Raw genomic sequence first — 17,189 nt, 5'->3', positions numbered from 1 at the left:
GTTGTTTTTGTGGCTTGAACTTAGCTTTCTCTTCACTGCATCTGGAATGTTGTGTCCAGTTCTGGGCTCCTTGGTTCAAGGACAGGGAGCTGCTGGAGTTAGTGCTGCAGGGCTGCTGAAGGGGCTGCCCAGATGCGGTGTGGAGTCTCCTTCTCTGGAGACATTCAAACCCACCTGGATGAGTTCCTGTGTGCCCTACTCTAGGTGGACATGCTCTGGCAGGGGGATTGCACTAGGTGGTGTTTCAAGGTCCCTTCCAGCCCTTGAGATTCTGTGATTCACAGGTGGGTTTGTTGTATTTTGATTAGTAGTTCTTTGCAAATTTACATCAGTGCAGAACAAAGATCTGGTGTAAGAGACTTAGTTAATCTGATGGCTGGTGACCCCCACCCATTACATTCCCCATGTGCATGTTAGGAATGTGTGCAATAGGAATGAGTGACAGGAGAATGGCTAACTGTACAAGTCTTTTGTAGTTGACAGTTGGCTTTAAGAAGACAATTGTGACAATAGGAAGCAGCAGTGAACGCTGCAGTAAAATACCAGCTGTGTAACGTGACCTCAAGATAAAGAAATGCATGTGCTGGTAACTGATTTAAGCAGCAGACTACAGAGTTGAGGGATTTTCCCCCTCTTCCCTCCCTTCCCCTCTGGCATTCCTTCTTCTGCTTGGTTATGTTTCAAGTGGGAGCTGTTTAGCTTGAGCGGGAGAGCACAGAGAAATTAAGAATCTCACTTTAGCTCAAACGATATGTTCAAGCAGGTATTGCCCAGCCTTCTTGATGCCTGGGTTCTTGTGCAGGAGCTGTGCTCCTTCTGAAGGAATGGAACAGGCACTCCAGGTCTCTCTGCATTTTGCACCAGCCGTAGGCAGGCAGTGTGTAACCACATGGGCACGATGTTGGCTCAGCTCTGCTGAGTCTGGAAAGCTGTAGCTAGATATGCAGATCACCCTGAGGAGCGTGTGCTGTGTGGTGGGGGCGGGTGAAACGTGCCATTCCAGTTCAACAGCTCTCATTCCCTGAGACCCCTGGCTTGGAAAATTAACCCAGCTTGAAATCAAGAAGTGAAGACTCTTGAAAGAGTCAGAGGTACAGACTCACCTTGCTAGAGCATGTCTGACCCTGTGGAGGAGCAGATTGGCAGCTGGCTGTCTTGGGACAGGGTGCCAGGGTAATGCTTGCACTGGGGCCTCAGTTGTGTGGAGAAGAGCCCACATCACTGCTTCAGTGCTGCTCCCTTTGGCTGCAAATACAGCTACTTGCTCGAGTGTCCAAAAGTCACATTTTAGCTGCTGCCTTAGTGTGACCTCTTAATGGAGCTGAAGTGGCCATTGATTAAACTTAAATGCATTAACACCTGCATCAAAATGTTTTCATTCTGTAATTTAGCAAGCCAGGTGTTTTTGTTACCTTTGGGTTCAGCATTTGAGCTGAACCCCTTCCTTTTCACTTCTCTGAAGTGTGCATCCCTGAGCATCTGTCACCCCAAGCAAACAAAACCCCCAAAGGTCACTTTCTGCCTATGTTCAGCTCCTGTGTGCCAGGAAAGAACCATGCTGTGGGTGTCCAGTCCCTGCCCAAGCTGAACCTGGCTTGGCTTTGTGTTTGCACAGAAAGCTGAGGCTGTGTTGAGTGCTGGGTGTGCGTGTTGCTCATGACTCCAGTAGCTGATTGGTCAGTGTTCCCATCTGCCCTGTCTATAATTAGCCAGGTTGAGCTCTTGTGGGAGATAAGTCTGGTGTTCTTGCTGCTCCACAGGATGAGTCTTGGCTGCTGCTGTGGGTTTTGGCAGCGATGGACCCTCTGGGGGTATGTGTGGGGTTTGAAATGAAAGACAACCTAAATGTTTCTGGGGATTTTGCTGAAATAAGTGACACTCGTGGCCTAATTCAGGTGGTGTTAAACTTTGGCATTGCAGTTACAAAAGAAACTGTTATCCCAGGGTTTCTAAAGCACCAAAAACTACCTAAAGCACCATGAAACCCCCCAAATCAAGCACAATACAGCTCAAATATCTGTTAATGCCAGGAGAATTTCTTAAACAATATAGCTGGAACTCTAGCATACTCAAAGATACAAGAGTAAGCTAATTCAGAGGTAAACTTGCAAAGTGAAACAAATGCCCTACCTTCAGTCCTACAAATGGACTTTTCCAGCCAGTCTGTGTGTGAGTGAAACTCTTAACTATGTCTTGTTGGCATCATTTTGCTACTCTGGAAACTTATGGGTATCTTGCCTAATCTATAAATAACAACAAAGCTTAAGCTGTACAGGGTCAGTTCAGATCTGCAGTTGACACCCTGGTAGCAGCACCTGGGATCTGGGAGGCTGACACTGTAAATCGTGTCAAAACTCACATTCAGAACTGGGGCATCTCAGTGTGCTGTGGCTGCAGAAAATTGTCTTGTCCCTTAACTCTCTGCTCTTCCTTTCACTCCTAGGGAGCTTATTTTCTGCACAAATACCATCTAATTCAGAAGCTTTTTAGTCAAGTGTGAGCTGTTTGGAGTTGGTGGCTTAACATTTGCACTGATTCCACTCCCAGATAACGTGACTGTTTGGGTTTTTCTCCCCCTAATGACTAACTTTGTAAGTGAAAGTGAATTTGGAAGCTTTGCAGCACTGGAAAGAATGCCTGTATTTTGGGTATGGAATGTATCTTGATGTTGAAGAAATGGGCTGAAAAGCCTCACTGGGGCATATTCAGCAGCAGCTGCGAGGGCGTTCCGTTCCTGTTACTATGTGGTGTTAGCACAGATGATCCTGGTGTGGGGCAGTTTGCAGGAAAAATGCTAATGTCTCTTTGGAATGCACACAAGCAAATCCTCCTCTACCACTTCCTTAACCTGGGGGAAAGGTGGAACCTGCAAACACGGCAAATTCACATGTCCCAGTTCTCCATTTGCTTTTTGATGTAATCCTCCGCGCTCTCAATTTCCGCTTCAGTAGGTGCCTCCGCCCCAGCTGTGGATAGCAAACAGTGTGCTGGGGACACAGGTGAGGTCTGCAGGTCCCAGCTGAACCTCAGGAGCTTAGGGAAGAGGTGGTTTGGGCAGGGTGTACGTAGTCTGGAGGCTGCACAACTCCAGTGAGGTTTCCTTGGGGCCCAAAGCCCCCAGCACCATACTTTTCTCTCCTATCTTGCAGGAGCTGTTACCTCATTCCTAAGAGGTATCCAAGGCAGGGCTGCTGTGTACATTTATGTCTTTCTCTTGCCCTGGTGTGGTCTCTTTCTTGTCTTCTTGAAATGCTACCTTTTGGTCTCCTCTGCAGGCTTTCTTCATTGAATGCAGGGTGTTTCAGTACAAACTGTGTGGTTGTGCTTATTGCCAGACAGCCCTTTGGGAAGATGATTCTGTGTTCTCCTAGAAAGTTGGCCCTTAATGTGGAACCTTTGGAGCACGACTTCTGTGACTCAGATCTTCAAGATAAGTCAAGATAAGATGTCCATTGGAGATAAGTGCCCCTGTCAATTCTACTTCAGGAAGATCTATCAGTGTTGCCCAAAGTGAGTGACCTTTTGTGTCACAGGAAGGTGGAGGCTGAGGCAGTACTAGGAGCAGAACTGAGCTCTGATGTTTCCCAGGACCATGCAGAAGTCTTCACAGCAGCTTATGTGGCAAAGGCAGCAGATGCCAAGCTGGGTCCTGGGATGCTCCTTCCAGATGGGTGTTATCAGAGTAATGAGCAGCTACTCCATCCCAGCCTGGCTGGTGCAGAGCTCTGGAGCCCCTGCTGCCTTCCCCTGGCTGTGTGCGCTGAGCCACAGTGCTCAGGGCACTTCTCTCGCCCGCTTTAGCAATTTTCAAAGCAGTTTGGGCTGAGCCTCAACCTGTAAATCTCCTTCCCTGCTAAAACTTGTATTGAAAGCCACTTCAAGGACTGCTTTGTTCCTAGTCCTGCTCTTTAATGAAGTATTGGAATCTGTTAGTAAATAAACTGAGTCAAGTGTCAGCATTGTTGATGCAGCAGGAAAGTAGGATGGTTGAAGTCAATTTTAAATAGCAATTAAAATGTCTGACTTCATAGCAAGCAAATAAATACTCCCCTCTTCTATTTTCCTAAAGAAAGGTTGGGTTTTTTTGGTTGGTAGATGTTGAAGGATCAGAATTCTCAGCAAAGCAGAGCCTTTTCTTTAGTGTACCTTTCTGCCAAGCAGTGGGATAGCCTAGCTGTGTGCTCAGGGTGCTGTGAAGAAGTGTTGGGTGGCTTCTAATTCTTACAATGTTGGCAAATGGGGAATAATACTTCTTATCCACAAGGTATTTCTGCTTTTTCTTCTCTCCAGCTATTTCTACATGAAAACTGAAACTCAATCAAAGTAGCATTAGTTTCTGTGTAGTAGCTAAGATACTGAATCTTAGCATCAAGTGATTCTGGTATCTTGTGCTTTAGAGCTGAGGTGTCAGCAAAGGAAGCATTTTCTCCAGTCCCAGGGTGATTACACCAATCAGCTCTGTTCCTTGGGGTTTTAAAATCAGTTTGACTTTCACTTAGCTGCTAATTAAAAAAATCTGGACGAGCAGAACAAGGTCTCTTTGGCTAATTTCCAGCTGATTTGTCAGCCCCTAGTTGACTTCATGTTTTCAGGAGCTAATCTGAAAGTGGTGTTGGGGGAGTAATTCGGCTCTGATGGAGCAGCTCTCCCTGTCAGGAGCTGGTTTATCACTTCCAGCGTGCTCAAGCTGCTGGAGCTCAGCCAGGGACTTGTGTCGTGCCAGACTCACAGGCTGTGAGCAGGCATGTACTGTTTGATGTGTTACCTCTAACAATTAGTTTAACTATGGTGATCCTGATTGGAATTGAGTTTTCATAACCTGCAAACTTCACAATAAATGAGTTTGGGTTTCTGTAAATTACATTAGTGTTAATGTTGTAAGCAGTTTTGGAACATGCGTGCTACTGGCCCCAGGACTGGAGGAGCTGCAGAGTGCTGGGGCTGGGAGGAACATCCCTTTCCAGTCTGGTACTTACCCCAGACCTTTTGGGTGGAGCTCTGCTTGAGCTTCTGACTGCTGCTTGTCTTACAGGGATGCTGTCAGAAGAGGCAGAGACAAGAAAAGAAGCAGCTGGTACAGATGTGTTGAAACCAGAGAGTAAAGTTGGTGCCCTGGAGGAAACCTCAACAGCTACGACTCCACCAACACCCCCAGCTTCTAGGCCTGCCTGGGGTGGTCGATCTGCACCTACCATAGTCAAGGATGTGCACCCAGAAGTGCTCAGGAGTGGAGTTGCTTGCCTGCCTGGTGAGTAGCTGCGCCAGAATATACGTGGGAAGGGTGGCTTGTAGGAGGGCGAGAGATTTGAGCCTGTTTGCAGCACTGTAGACTGATGCCAATTCCATTTCTTTCACCCCAAACCTCTCCAGAAGCAACACTCCTTGAATCCTCTAAAGCTTCTGGATGGGATGGACAGGAAGCAGAACTTCCTTCTGATGGAAGCAATGTTAACTTGCTCACAGGAGTCTCAAAACCAAGGGTGTATGAGTCAGAAATGCCAAATCTGTGGGCTCACACCAGGAGCTCAAAAAGAAGAGTGAGGGTGCAGCTAATGATGGGCTGGTGGGCCTGACATCAGACTTGGTCGCAACAATAGGGACTTGATTCACTTGGTGGGTAATTGGGATGTGGGGAGTGTAGAAGATGCTATTGGGCAGTGCTCTTGTAAAACCAGTTTTATCCTTGGTAATTAGAAGTTTGGTTGAGTAAATGTGGAATAGATTTTTAGAAAACATTTGATTTCATGACACATAGTGCTGAAAGGAATATCCCAATGAAGGGCTGATGAGCAATGCCTGGGATGAAGGATAGCAGAGCTAAATAGCAGGTGCCAAAGCTAGCTATTGAGCTACCCCAGAATTGTTCTGCAGGTGTCTGTTGCAGGTCAGGTGTTAGTGTTTGCATCTCATGGCAGCAAGTGTCAAGTTGCTACAGATAAAGCTTCTGCATGGGACAAATATTGGCAGAGAAGTAATCAAAGCTGTTGGACAGAGCAGCCAGGGTTGCTTGGTCTGCAAGGCCACCAGGAGATATTCCTGTTTAAACAAGTATGAAATAAAGCAGAGGAGGTGAGATTTACCTGACTGAGCTGCTGGTGACTGTCAGCCCCCCATTGCCTTCCCAGGAGTCGTGGGGACACTATCTGGCTGCGGGGGAGTCTGGTCTGCCACTGCTCCTCCCCTTCTTGACTGGCTGTGAGGTCTCTGTGGTCACCTGCCTTTGTCCCACTCCTTCCAGCCACTCTCCTCCTTATAAAGCAGCAATGGTAGAGGTGCTGGGTTGGCCAGGCTGGGCCAGAGGTGAGTCTGACTTGGTGCTGAGGGGAGTGTCTAACTCCTTACAGGGGCCACCACTGCAGCAGCCCTCCCCCCATTATCAGTCAAAAAGCAGTTCCACACAAACCCAACCCAGAGAGGTCTTGAAGAGGAGCTCGTGGTCCATACTGCTGTAGGAGCCTGACTGTGAGTGAATGCTCTAGTTGTGTCTCTTGGCAGATTCCTGTCGTAATGTGCAACTGTTAAACAAGGCAAATGCCTTTGGGTACAGGATGATGGGATGTGCCCATGAAATGCATGGAAGCAGCATGATTTGGCCTCAATTCTGCTTCCCAGGGAGTTTTCCTCTGCAGGAGGAGTTGGGTCTTCTGTAGGAGCAGTATTGGATTTGACTGGTATCTCTCTTCCTTTTGGATTTCAGTGGCCAATCACACCTGAGGAAAGGCACACACCACTCAGTTAACTGCTTTTATGTTAAACATTGTTAATGCTATAATAATTATATTAGAAAGGATAACCTTTATAATGAGTAATAAATAAGAGCTAATTAATAAATGAGTAGCTGATGGAGTTAGGAAGAAATTTTCCTTTCAAAAGAGTTCCAATTCTGCATTCTGCTCTTGAATCATCTGGTTGTACCACTCTTGGAGGCCTAGCCCCAGTGGCTGTGGTTGCTTTTTTGACCTGTTCTGGCAGTTCCCAGGCTCCTATATAGAAGGTCAAAGTTCAGTCAAGTTCTGGTGATGCTCAGCCTCCCTGATGGATGAAAGATGTCGCTTCAGAGTAAGGAAGTTTTTGCTGAGCCTGGTTATTGAGCCATTTTTCCAGTAATTGAGTGCTTCTTTGTTTTGATGAGCTATCTCCTTAGCTGTTGAAACAAAGTATATTAATAAGCCTCTTCTATTTCTCCCCAGCTCTTTGATTATGCACTGTCCAGAGTTCAGTATTTCAGGAGTAATAAGACTTCTGAATCACACAGATGATTAAGGATTTTTGTCCCTTCTGTTAGCAGGGGAAGCCTGTATCACAGTTCTGGTCCTTCCTTCTGAATGGTGCCCATCTGTGTCTGTGGCCCTTACTCAAGTCACATCCTAGTGACAGACTGAGATCACACCAGGGCAGTTTTCTGTGCTTGGGGCTGTCCATCTGTATCTGTGTTACCCATCAACTCCCATGCTTGTCCCTGGGTGGGGACAAGGGTGGTCCAGGGCAGTATCTCCTGTGACAGCAATAAAGTTCAGAAGAGGTAAAGACATGGCTTTCTCCAAGCCTCTGTTTTTGCCTTGTGCTTGGGATTTTTTCACCCTCTCTTTCACACAATTTGTATTACAGGAAATGGCTCCTGTTCTGGTGCATTACTTTTCACACAATAGAGGTGTAGCCCCTTCTCTTTTCCAAGTCACTTACTTGCCTTCCTGGCAATGTGTGCACAGAGCCTGATGGCTGGAGCAGGCCCACTCCACAAACACTGCCTGCTTCTGAATGGCAGAGGCAGCTCTGGGTCTCCCAGGTGGTGTGCCTGCCTGCTCTGTACCACTCCTTTGCCATCTGGAGAGGAGGCTGGACATGATTTCAGAAATAGCATTGTTATATCTGGCTCTTCAGAGTTTTTCAGTGCACACAGTGGCTAAAGCCCAAAGCCAGGTGATTAGTTAATTTTGGGAGCTCATAAAGCAGGCTTGTTCCTGTGATAAGCTGTGTCTTTGGGAAGCAGGGGGTAGAGGACTGTTGTCCTGGCTAAGTGAAGCAGAGGGGTTTCTCCTTCCTCATCATATCACAACTCAGCTGTGTCACCCATCCTGTGGTTTGGCTATTCCTTAGGCAGTGAGCAAGCTCAGAAACTAATGAAAGCCCAGCACCAACTCTGCCCTTATCAGAGCTGTAGGCAGGCAGGAGGGTGCTGGGCTGTCCGCTCTGCAGCCTCTGAGGAGGTGCTCCAGGGCTTTGCTCCAAGGATGGGACATCTGGTTACGTGCTGGGCTCAGCCTGCAGTGTGCATGCCCAGCCTGTTGTGTTGCAAACCCATCTGCATTCTCTTGTTTGACAGCAACCTGAATATTGTAACTGAAGTGGAGGTGACATTATGTGTCTTGTGTTGATGAGGCTCTTGCCTTTCTTACAAGGTTCAGTTATTGTTAGCCAGCTTCAGCCATGTTTTATGAAGAATGTGTGTTTGGGTAGAAGAGAGCAGTACAAATCTAACCCTACCAAGAGAGAAAGACAATCAGAGCTCAGCTGCTTCACTCGAGGGCAGGACTTGGTTTGTTGGAAGTGTGTTTATAGCCAGTCTGTGAGATATACTGTGGTGAGTTCTGTGCCAGGCTTGCAGGAGGCTGTTGGGTTGGTAGCAGAGGAATGAGTGAGGCATACACACTTGGAACCAGGCTCTGGTGAATTCCTTGTCTGACTTTTTTTTTTACCCTCTCTTTTCACAGGTACCAGAGATAAATCAGGACGTGCTGTGGCCATAATAACAACAAGGAACACAGCCTGGTTAAACCCCCACTGCAACACCACTGAGCTTGTGCGCCTGCTTCTGTACTTGCATAGCATCCCAAGGTTTGTGACACTCTGGGGCTGATGGGATGGACACTGCTGTGTCTGCTTTGCCTTTCAGGGGGGTGAAAGCTGAGGCAATGAGTGGAATGGGTTGTATTTATTGGCCTAGGAACCTGGTCAGACAGTCCCCAGACTGTACAGATGGGGATCTCTTGCTAGAGTGACCTGGCTTGTGATCAGTAAGCATTTTGGCTATTCTGTATGTGCCTTGTGCACATGGTGTGATAGAATTAGGTAGGTACTGGTTGTCTTTGTGCATTGCCATCAATCCAAGCTACTCTAACTATAGTCATGAGCTCCAAAACCAGGATTTGGGAGCTGTGATGAGGTTGCAGCAGCTCTGTGATGTAGTTCTGTGATGTGATATTTTAGGACCAGGCCTCCAAGCTGACAGAGGAGGATCTGCAAGGGTTGAGAAAGCCTACCTTGATGTCTGGCTGGCAGTTGCTTTTAGAGTCTGCAGGCTGGAGTTTGCTGCAACTGTCCTTCCTTTCACTGTGGCAGACTCTTACCCCCAGCTCATCTCATACTCAACTCTGTTTCACTTTTAAGTGATGATACTAATAAGAAGTAAAGCTAATGCTCTAGTAGTGAGTCTTAAATATCTTTTTTTTAAGCCTTTAAACCACTGACTGAGAGAGGCTCCTGCTACTCATGCTTTTCTCTTCAAATCTGGTTGTGAGCAAGGCAGTCTTTGGGTCTGATCCAGGAATGGCTCTTCTTGTGAAGCAGGGTGGCTAAGGCCAAGCTTGTCCCTGAATGCAGTTAGGAAGGACTGGTTTTGCTGTGTGCATTATGTGGAGCAGATATCAGCACCTTTGCCGTCAGTGAGGTGTGTCCTGGGAACTGGTGAAATGGGAAGCTTAAGTGGAAACAGCAAAAGTAAAAACTGAGCACTCCAGGGGGCTTTGATTTACATAGTTAGGTTAGAAAGGGGACACTTAGTTTCCTGTCCTTACAGAGCTATAACATACTTTCAGTCTAGGTCTCTAACAGTTGTTTTTCCACAGTCTTTTTGATTTTCATTGGTGACAAATGTGGCCTCTTTCTCTGTCCTTGCAGACCAGAATGTCAGGCTTTGGGTCTGACCGTTCTTGTGGATGCTCGTCGCTGTTCACCGGTTCCTGCTCTCTTCAAGGCGTTCAGCACGTTGCAGGTGAGCCTTGAGCTTGGGCAAAGAAACACTAGTTGGCTTGCTGTAATGGTTGGATGTTGCCTCTCCATCTGCTGCTTGTATCTCCATCTGCCACCTAGCTTTCAGTTGGCTTTGAGAGGTGGAGTTACGCACCCAGCCCTGTTTTAAGAGGATGACCTGGACTTGCCAAACTGCAGACAAAGCAAAATAAGGCTGAGTGAGGGGATAAACCCCTCCTCAGCTCCTCCAAATTTCCTTCTCTCTCTGTGCTGAGAACAGCTCATACTCAAGTCTAAGTGCTGTCATGAATTGCAGTGCTTGGAGATGTGGCCCCTTCAGTGGCAGGCTGTGAGAAACATGCAGGGATTTTTCCCCGCCGTGAGAAGGGAGGTAGAGAGGCCTCTGTCTGCTGCAGAGGGAAGGGAGAGACACTGCTTATCAGGCCAGGTGGCAGAGCACATGCAGCTGTTGGTGTGGCTGTTGGTGAATGATTGGAATCAGACGTGCTGTAACTCTATATTGCTTCAGGTCAAAGGCTTTCATATCAGTCACTTGGAAAGCAAATGGATTGTACTGCCCCTGCTCCCAGATAGAAGCTATCTGCTGCAGTTAGAAAGCCAAGGAGATGCTGGGTTGTAGCTATGACTAATCTTGTTTAAGCAGGTGTTCCTTTTAAATCAGAGCTTAGGTCTCGTAGGATTTGAACTCTGCAAACTGGATCAGGGCAATGTTTTAATGAAGCTGATGTCTCTGTGGTTTATGTGCTTCAGTGCCACATCTGAGAGCTGGGGCTGAGTCAGAGGTCTGTTGTCCTGCTGCTTCCTGGGCTGGGTGGAGCTGTGAGCTCTATCAGTGTGCCCATTCTCTGTGGTGAAGAAGTAATCAGAACAGAGCCCTGCTCAGTTCTGCAGAGGTAACAAGCAACTTATCTTTTACCTGCTGTGCCCATGTGGCAGAGGCCTTGCTAAAGCTTTTGAGCCTTTTGTTGTCCATAGTTGCATGGTCTTGTCTTAGAATCATAGAATTGTTATGTTTGGAAAAGACCTTTAAGATCATCAAGTCCAAGCACTAACCTAACCCTGCCAAGCCCATCACTAAACTAAACCATGTCCCTCAGCAGCTCATCTCTGTGTCTTTTGTGCATCTCTAGGGATGAGGACTCCACAACCTCCCCAGGCAGCCTGTTCCAATGCTTCATAACCCTCTGAGTGAAAAAGTTTTTCCTAATGTGCAATCTAAACCTCCCCTGGCACAACTTAAACCCATTTCCTCGTGTCCTGTCATTCATTATTTGGGAGATCAACCCTCACCTCACTGCAGCTCCCCTTCAGGTAGCTGCAGAGAGTGCTCATGTCTCCTCGGCCTCCTCTTCTCCAGGCTGAACATCCCCAGCTCCCTCAGCTGCTCCTCATCAGACTTGTTCTCTAGACCCTTCACCAGCTTCATTCCCCATCTCTGGACACAAGATTTCTTAGTGAGAAGATGTGAAATGTTTGTGTCTTAGTGGGGTGATGTGGAAATTAGCAACATGTTGAGATACAATGTGCTTTCTGGGTCCTCAGTCTCATACCAGCATGGCAGGAATTAAGCCATCCTAACCTAGAGTTTCCTACCCTCTGAAAAGCAGAGATGAGGGAAAGCTCTTTGCAGTGCCTCTGTAATATCCCACTGTGATGGCTGTTTGGCTCTAAGCACTTCATTATCAGAGTTATGCAACAGTTAGTTAATAGGGACTGATGTACAGCAAGACAGATTGCTGGGGCTGATCATGTGCTCCAGGTAACAGTGACTGACAGAGGCTGATAACTCTGCTTGTGGTTCTTTGGTCTGTACCCTGACTGTTCTGCAGATTCTATAACCAAGACCTGTTCAGCTAGCTCATCATCTGGTTATGGCACAGGAATCATTCCCGGGCTCCTCAGAGCCCTTTGGAGATCTTTAGTGTTTACCTCTGATCCCACAGCAGTGCTTTCATCTGCTCTGAAATGAGGACAGAGAAATACAAAGTTCAGTAAGGCAAGACAGACTCTCTGGAGTGCACCAGGGTTTTCTGGCTAGTGGATACAGAAGCACAGACTGTGTTATGCCTGTAAGATCCCAGAGCAGAGGTCTCCTTGATGTGCTCTCTGAAAGCCCTGACACATCTCCCAGTGTCTCTTATCTCTGTCAGGCTACCTCTGGAGCTCATTTCTCTGATATTCTGCTCTGCACTTCAACAGGATTTTATTTACATGCCTTTATAAAGCCCACTGTGATAGCATGAGTGGATTCTGTTCAGTGTTTAGATCCTGTGCTGCTTGTTCCATTTTGAAGAGACATTCTTCTCCTGAGCAGTAAAGATCACTGCTTCACAGTGAGGAAGCACAAGGATGACCTAATGCAGAGTCCCTTCCTGCTGTGGCGTTGGATGTTAACCCTAGAGAACCTCCCTGGGAAGGGAAGGCTTTGATCTGGCTTTCTGGGTCAGGATTTGTCAGTCTGATGAAATGCTTACTCCTCTCTTCCACTTTTCTGGAATAAATGTGTGAACAGACTTTTACAGTGCTAATAGCCAGCTTTTGGTGCTTGCAGGTGGCTTTACCTACAGCACTGGGACACTGCCAGTTGCTCTGTCTAGAGTTACCCATGTAAACTGGTGAAAGCTTCAGGATGGGGGAAGTTGTGCTCTGCAAGACTCTCTTTCCCTTTTGCTTTTAGAATACTGGGTGTCTGGGAAATCTCTCTGTGCCAGGCAGCAGTGGGAGCAGAGGGAGCAGGGGCAGGGCAAAGCTGCAGCAGAGCAGACTCAGGAAGGAGCAAGGAGGAACTCTGGCAGCTCTGTACGGAGGTAAGGGGAAATGCACAGTGTATTATGTGCTGCAAGAATACCTCCTGCTTATTCCTGTGGGAAGCTGCACAACAAGGAGTGAATGTTTCTGTGGAGGTAAGTGCTGCTGTGATGTTTAGCCACAGGTTGTCATCAGTAAGCTCTGTGCTGGGGAAGCTGTTTGGAGGAGCTTTCTGCTCAGTAGTGCTGGGCTGATGCCTTGGCCAGTCAGCAGGCAGGGCATGGACAGTGGAATGCGTGCACTGGCCTTCAGTAAACAGATACCTGTGGGATTTCCCTCTGCCTGAGTCTTTATGGAGTGAGAATCTTCTGAATTTCACAGGTCAGTGCAAATGTTTAATCCTGTGATCTGTTGGATCAGGAATAGAAGAGTCTGTTTATGAGGGCAGCAGTAGTTGAAAGCAGAGAAGTTCCGTGCAAACCTTTCTGTTCAAGAGGTGTGTGTGCATGTCCTGTTACTGCACAAGTGCAGAAGACCCTGGTGAGGTGTTGTTAAACGAGGGACCTCCTCCCTACTTCATTAGAAGTGGTCACTTTGAGGTCAAATATGGTGCCTGGGGACTGTCCCATCTGCACTGATGTTCCTGGCAGCCTGTGCTTCGAACTCTGCAAGTGTTGGTAAGTCTGGCCCTGGGCTTCTGTTTGGGTCAGGAAGCCAGAAAGCTGTTTGAAATGCCAGTCTGAGCAAGATGGAAGAAAGTATCTAATTCTCTTAAAGAACAGCAATAAAAAGCTGGGTATTTACCCTGGTGCTTTCTGAGCCCCTCTAGTCTGTGCTGTCCACACTGTGCCTGTTGTGGGAAGTTAAGAATTCACTTACATGTGTGAGACTGTTTCTTTACTTCTGGAGAGCTGTTTTTGTTAGCAAAGGTGGTAAGAGATTGTGCAGAAAGCTGCAGGGAAGCTTCCTCAAGCAGCATCTGGCTGCTTTGAGCTCTGCCTGTCTCCTCAGGCGCTCCTGTAAACTCTTTTCGTCAGCTGGGGATAGCTCCATCAGTACTGGATGGGACTGACTTCTCTCCAGATGTTTAATGAAAAAATATGGTGAGAAATACTTGATTTCTTTGGAAACATTGTTCCTTAGCTTGGAAAGCCCTGAACTTCTCCTCTGACAGCTTTATTTGTGAATGGCTTTTGAGTTTCTGTTTTCAGGAGTAACAAACAAGCAAGCGAGTGTTGTGGCTGTTGTGACCTCATGTTACACCATCATTACCTTTATCTCTCACTCAGATTGCACATCTCAGGGCTGTTGCAGTAGTGAAGGGTTTGTGAAAGGATAAACTTGTGGCCAGTCTTCATCCTTTGGTACTTTCTGGCAGACAAATTCAGAGCTGCTGATACAGCTGTAATAGCTCCCCATCCTCTCTTCAGATGAGCTTCAGTACTTACCTAATACAGCCTGATTATGCCAGGAATTGGTTTTGGCCTTTTGATCAGTGTTAAAATAGTGGTGAAAGTGTGAAAGATCTGCTTTGGAGAAAGGGATTTGAGAAGGTTTAGAGAAAGCTCTCATGGCTGTGGGAGGGGTTTCAGTTGGGATTTGTTTTCCTGTCTGTTTGAAAGGATCCTGGTTTAGGACTGGGTGACAGAAAGGGCTTTTCCTCTGTCCTGGAATCTCTGCTACTGCTTTCACTTACAGAATTGAGTCTCCTTGTGCTGACATTGTTTCTTAATTGCTGTACTGGGCTCAGTGTCAGGTCAGGTGGTTCAATCTTTGCTAGTCCCCTTGTCTCTGTACTTTGTCTCTGCTGTTGGCTATTTAACCCTAAACACTGCTAGAGCCATTTATTTCAACAGCTTTGCCTTGCTGTCATGGCCTGCTGCTCAGCAGGATCCTTGCAGTTTGAGCAGTCCCAGAAAGGATTTGTTGCTTGTCTCTTTCTGAGGTACTTGCAGAAGCAAAGACTAGGAGACATCTAGATGGGATGGCTCTTCTTCAGCCATATAAATGATGGCTTAAATGACTGTTCTCCCTGCTGTGCTGGCCTGGGCATCATGTGTACAGTGGATCCTGTCTCCATGGCCTGGGTCTTCCTCCTGTGTTTCCCTCTTCTTGCTGTCACCCTTTGTGCCTGTTTCTCACTTCCCTGTAAGGCACTTCCAGAACTGGGAGCTGCTCCTGGATCACAGATTTTGAACTACAGCTGCCAGATATCCCTTGTATTTGCAATTTCTGTCTTAACAGTAGCAACAGGATGGCAGGTCCTTGATTGTGAATTGGCAAGAGGAGAAGATTTTTTGGCACAGTAGGGGGAAAACCAACCCTTCCTTTCAGCTAGAAGTGACCAGGAAAGTTATCAAGGAAAAGACTTGGACGTTAAACATGGTTCTTTTTGAGTTTCCCCTGACACATTTCCCTGAGTACAACACACAGTTGAGGTTTTTTTTTAGTACAGTCAAGATCTGAAGTCTTTCATTGCTTCCTTAAATACTGCAGGACTAGTTAATCTAAAGCAAACTACCCTCAGGACATGGCCTTGGTGCTCTGTAGAATGGCTTTCCATATCCCTGCTGACTGCCTTCCAGCCTTCCTAAATGCCTTTGAAGGATGAGTTACAGTCTCAGCACAAACTTGGTATGGCACGTTCTCCTCAGCATCCCAGGCAGTTTGGTAATGGATTTGCACTCTGTTCTGTTGTAGGACATAGATCCTCAGTGTATTCATGGAGTGCTGCTGCTGGTTGAAAGAGATCTGACTTTTCGGATGGAAAAGCCCCCGGCAGGACAGGTAATGGAGCCGTTCATCCAGGGGCTGCTGGGGGCTCTTCATCTCCACTGCTGAGCTCACCAGGCAGCAGGTTCCGTGGCCACTGGGATGTGTTCATTCTCACATGAGATCTCTGTAGTTGTTGGTTGTGGTCTCTTATGGGTGTGGTGTTTACAGGATTGTAAAATGGCTGTGAGCTGAACAGGTCTCTGTCATGATCTGTTTATTGCCAAGTCCATCAGGGACCCTTGCACCACAGTTCCATCAGCCTGCTGGGGCCCTCGAGGCACAGGGGCTTGCTTGGGAACATGACTAGCTGTGTGGAGGAGTCCTGCCCATGTAACAGTAAGAGAGAAATCCTTGGTCAGGAAGAGTTCACATTGGGCTGGATCTGGAGCTCCATCCTTTGAAGATACTTGTTGTTCCTCGACTGTTGCATATTGTATGTTTCTTCAGAGCTGCTGCTGTCAGTGTCTGAGGTACTTCTGCAAAAGGGGGAAGGGATGTGGGTGTGAGCTTCCCTTTGGAGCCAAAATTTCTGGGAAGAGTAACAGGAGGTGCTAATAGAGGAGGGAAAATCACTGCAACATCACTGAACACCCCCACTAGAAGTAAATCTGCTTTGGTGTTCCATAGCTGTGTAAAAATGTCAGCTTACACTCACTCTGTGGTGGGTGCATCTTAGTCACCCCCTCTGCTCTGCCATTGTTCCAAGCTACAAGAGCAGACTGAAATTCTCTGCCTGATGAAACCCTGTAGTCCTGAGAGTAGGCCAGGACCTTCCTTAGGCACCTGTGGGTCAGACATTGTGAATAGCATCAGATCTGCTCTGTGTGTGGTGTGTAGCCCCCAAAAGGCTAAAGAACAGCAAATGCTGTCAGTCTGTTTCCCCATTGCCCCCACAAGTAAGATGTGAAGTAGGAAAGGGGGCTGCAGGCATGTGCATGGCAGGAGAGCTACTGAAGGCATTAAACACACTGAACAAACCCCAAATGTGTAGGAGAAAACAGAGTAAAAGTTAATAAAGGCACAGGCACGCAGGAGGGATTGGAGGCATCATCACTGTTAAGGAGGTGGAAAATTCAGTGTGTGTGAGGGGCTTAAATGTCTGCACCTGAGTTCCTGGTGTCTGGGCTGGCCTCCATTTACCTGCAGAAGCACTTGTCTGTTTCTCTGGTGAGTATAAAAATGCTCTGAAGGCAAGTTACCTGTATCAAGGTCCAGGAAACACTGGGAGCATATAGCTGCTGTGATGAGTGGAGAGCTGAGGGTAGGGCAGAGGCTGCTCTGCTTTTCCAGGAAGTGAGGTGAGGAACCTGGGGGCTGGATTTAGCCTCTCAGACTCTGTCCAAGCAAATGCAAATTGCAGCACTAGGTGGGAACATATGAGGGAGTTGCTGTGCTTGTACTAAAGGGTACTGGCTCTGGAAAAGGCTGGCTGCTGCCAGATTTCCATCACAGATGTTCTCCTTGGTGAAACAGCATGTTGTGGCCTGTATCCCCTCAGGGTTCACCCACTAAGCTGTACAATAAGCTGCTCTAGGATTGAATTGACTTTTTTTTCCATACTGTAGTGATACTGCAGATATTTGCTGGGTGCCTGGTTTCTGGGGAAGGCAGATAAAGAAACAGAGGCTGCTGTCTCATTAACGTTCCCCTCCTCCTTCAGTACTCAGCCTAACACA

At 47.3% G+C, this 17,189-nt stretch overlaps 1 protein-coding gene across 5 annotated transcripts in view; it reads left to right on the top strand.

Annotated features, from left to right (window-relative positions):
• PLEKHG4 (pleckstrin homology and RhoGEF domain containing G4) overlaps positions 1-17,189 on the top strand; it is an 86,461-nt gene that overhangs the window by 24,273 nt on the left and 44,999 nt on the right. For all 5 annotated transcript variants that reach the window (XM_062007447.1, XM_062007444.1, XM_062007448.1 and 2 more), the window contains exons 4-7: positions 5,033-5,248; positions 8,712-8,835; positions 9,898-9,991; positions 15,439-15,525. In XM_062007447.1, the coding sequence (XP_061863431.1) occupies positions 5,033-5,248; positions 8,712-8,835; positions 9,898-9,991; positions 15,439-15,525 (521 nt within the window). The remainder of the gene's footprint in view (positions 1-5,032; positions 5,249-8,711; positions 8,836-9,897; positions 9,992-15,438; positions 15,526-17,189) is intronic.

Source organism: Colius striatus, chromosome 14, assembly GCF_028858725.1.
Source record: "Colius striatus isolate bColStr4 chromosome 14, bColStr4.1.hap1, whole genome shotgun sequence".
Taxonomy (NCBI): Eukaryota; Metazoa; Chordata; class Aves; order Coliiformes; family Coliidae; genus Colius; species Colius striatus.
This window is presented reverse-complemented; position numbering and strand designations above follow the sequence as displayed.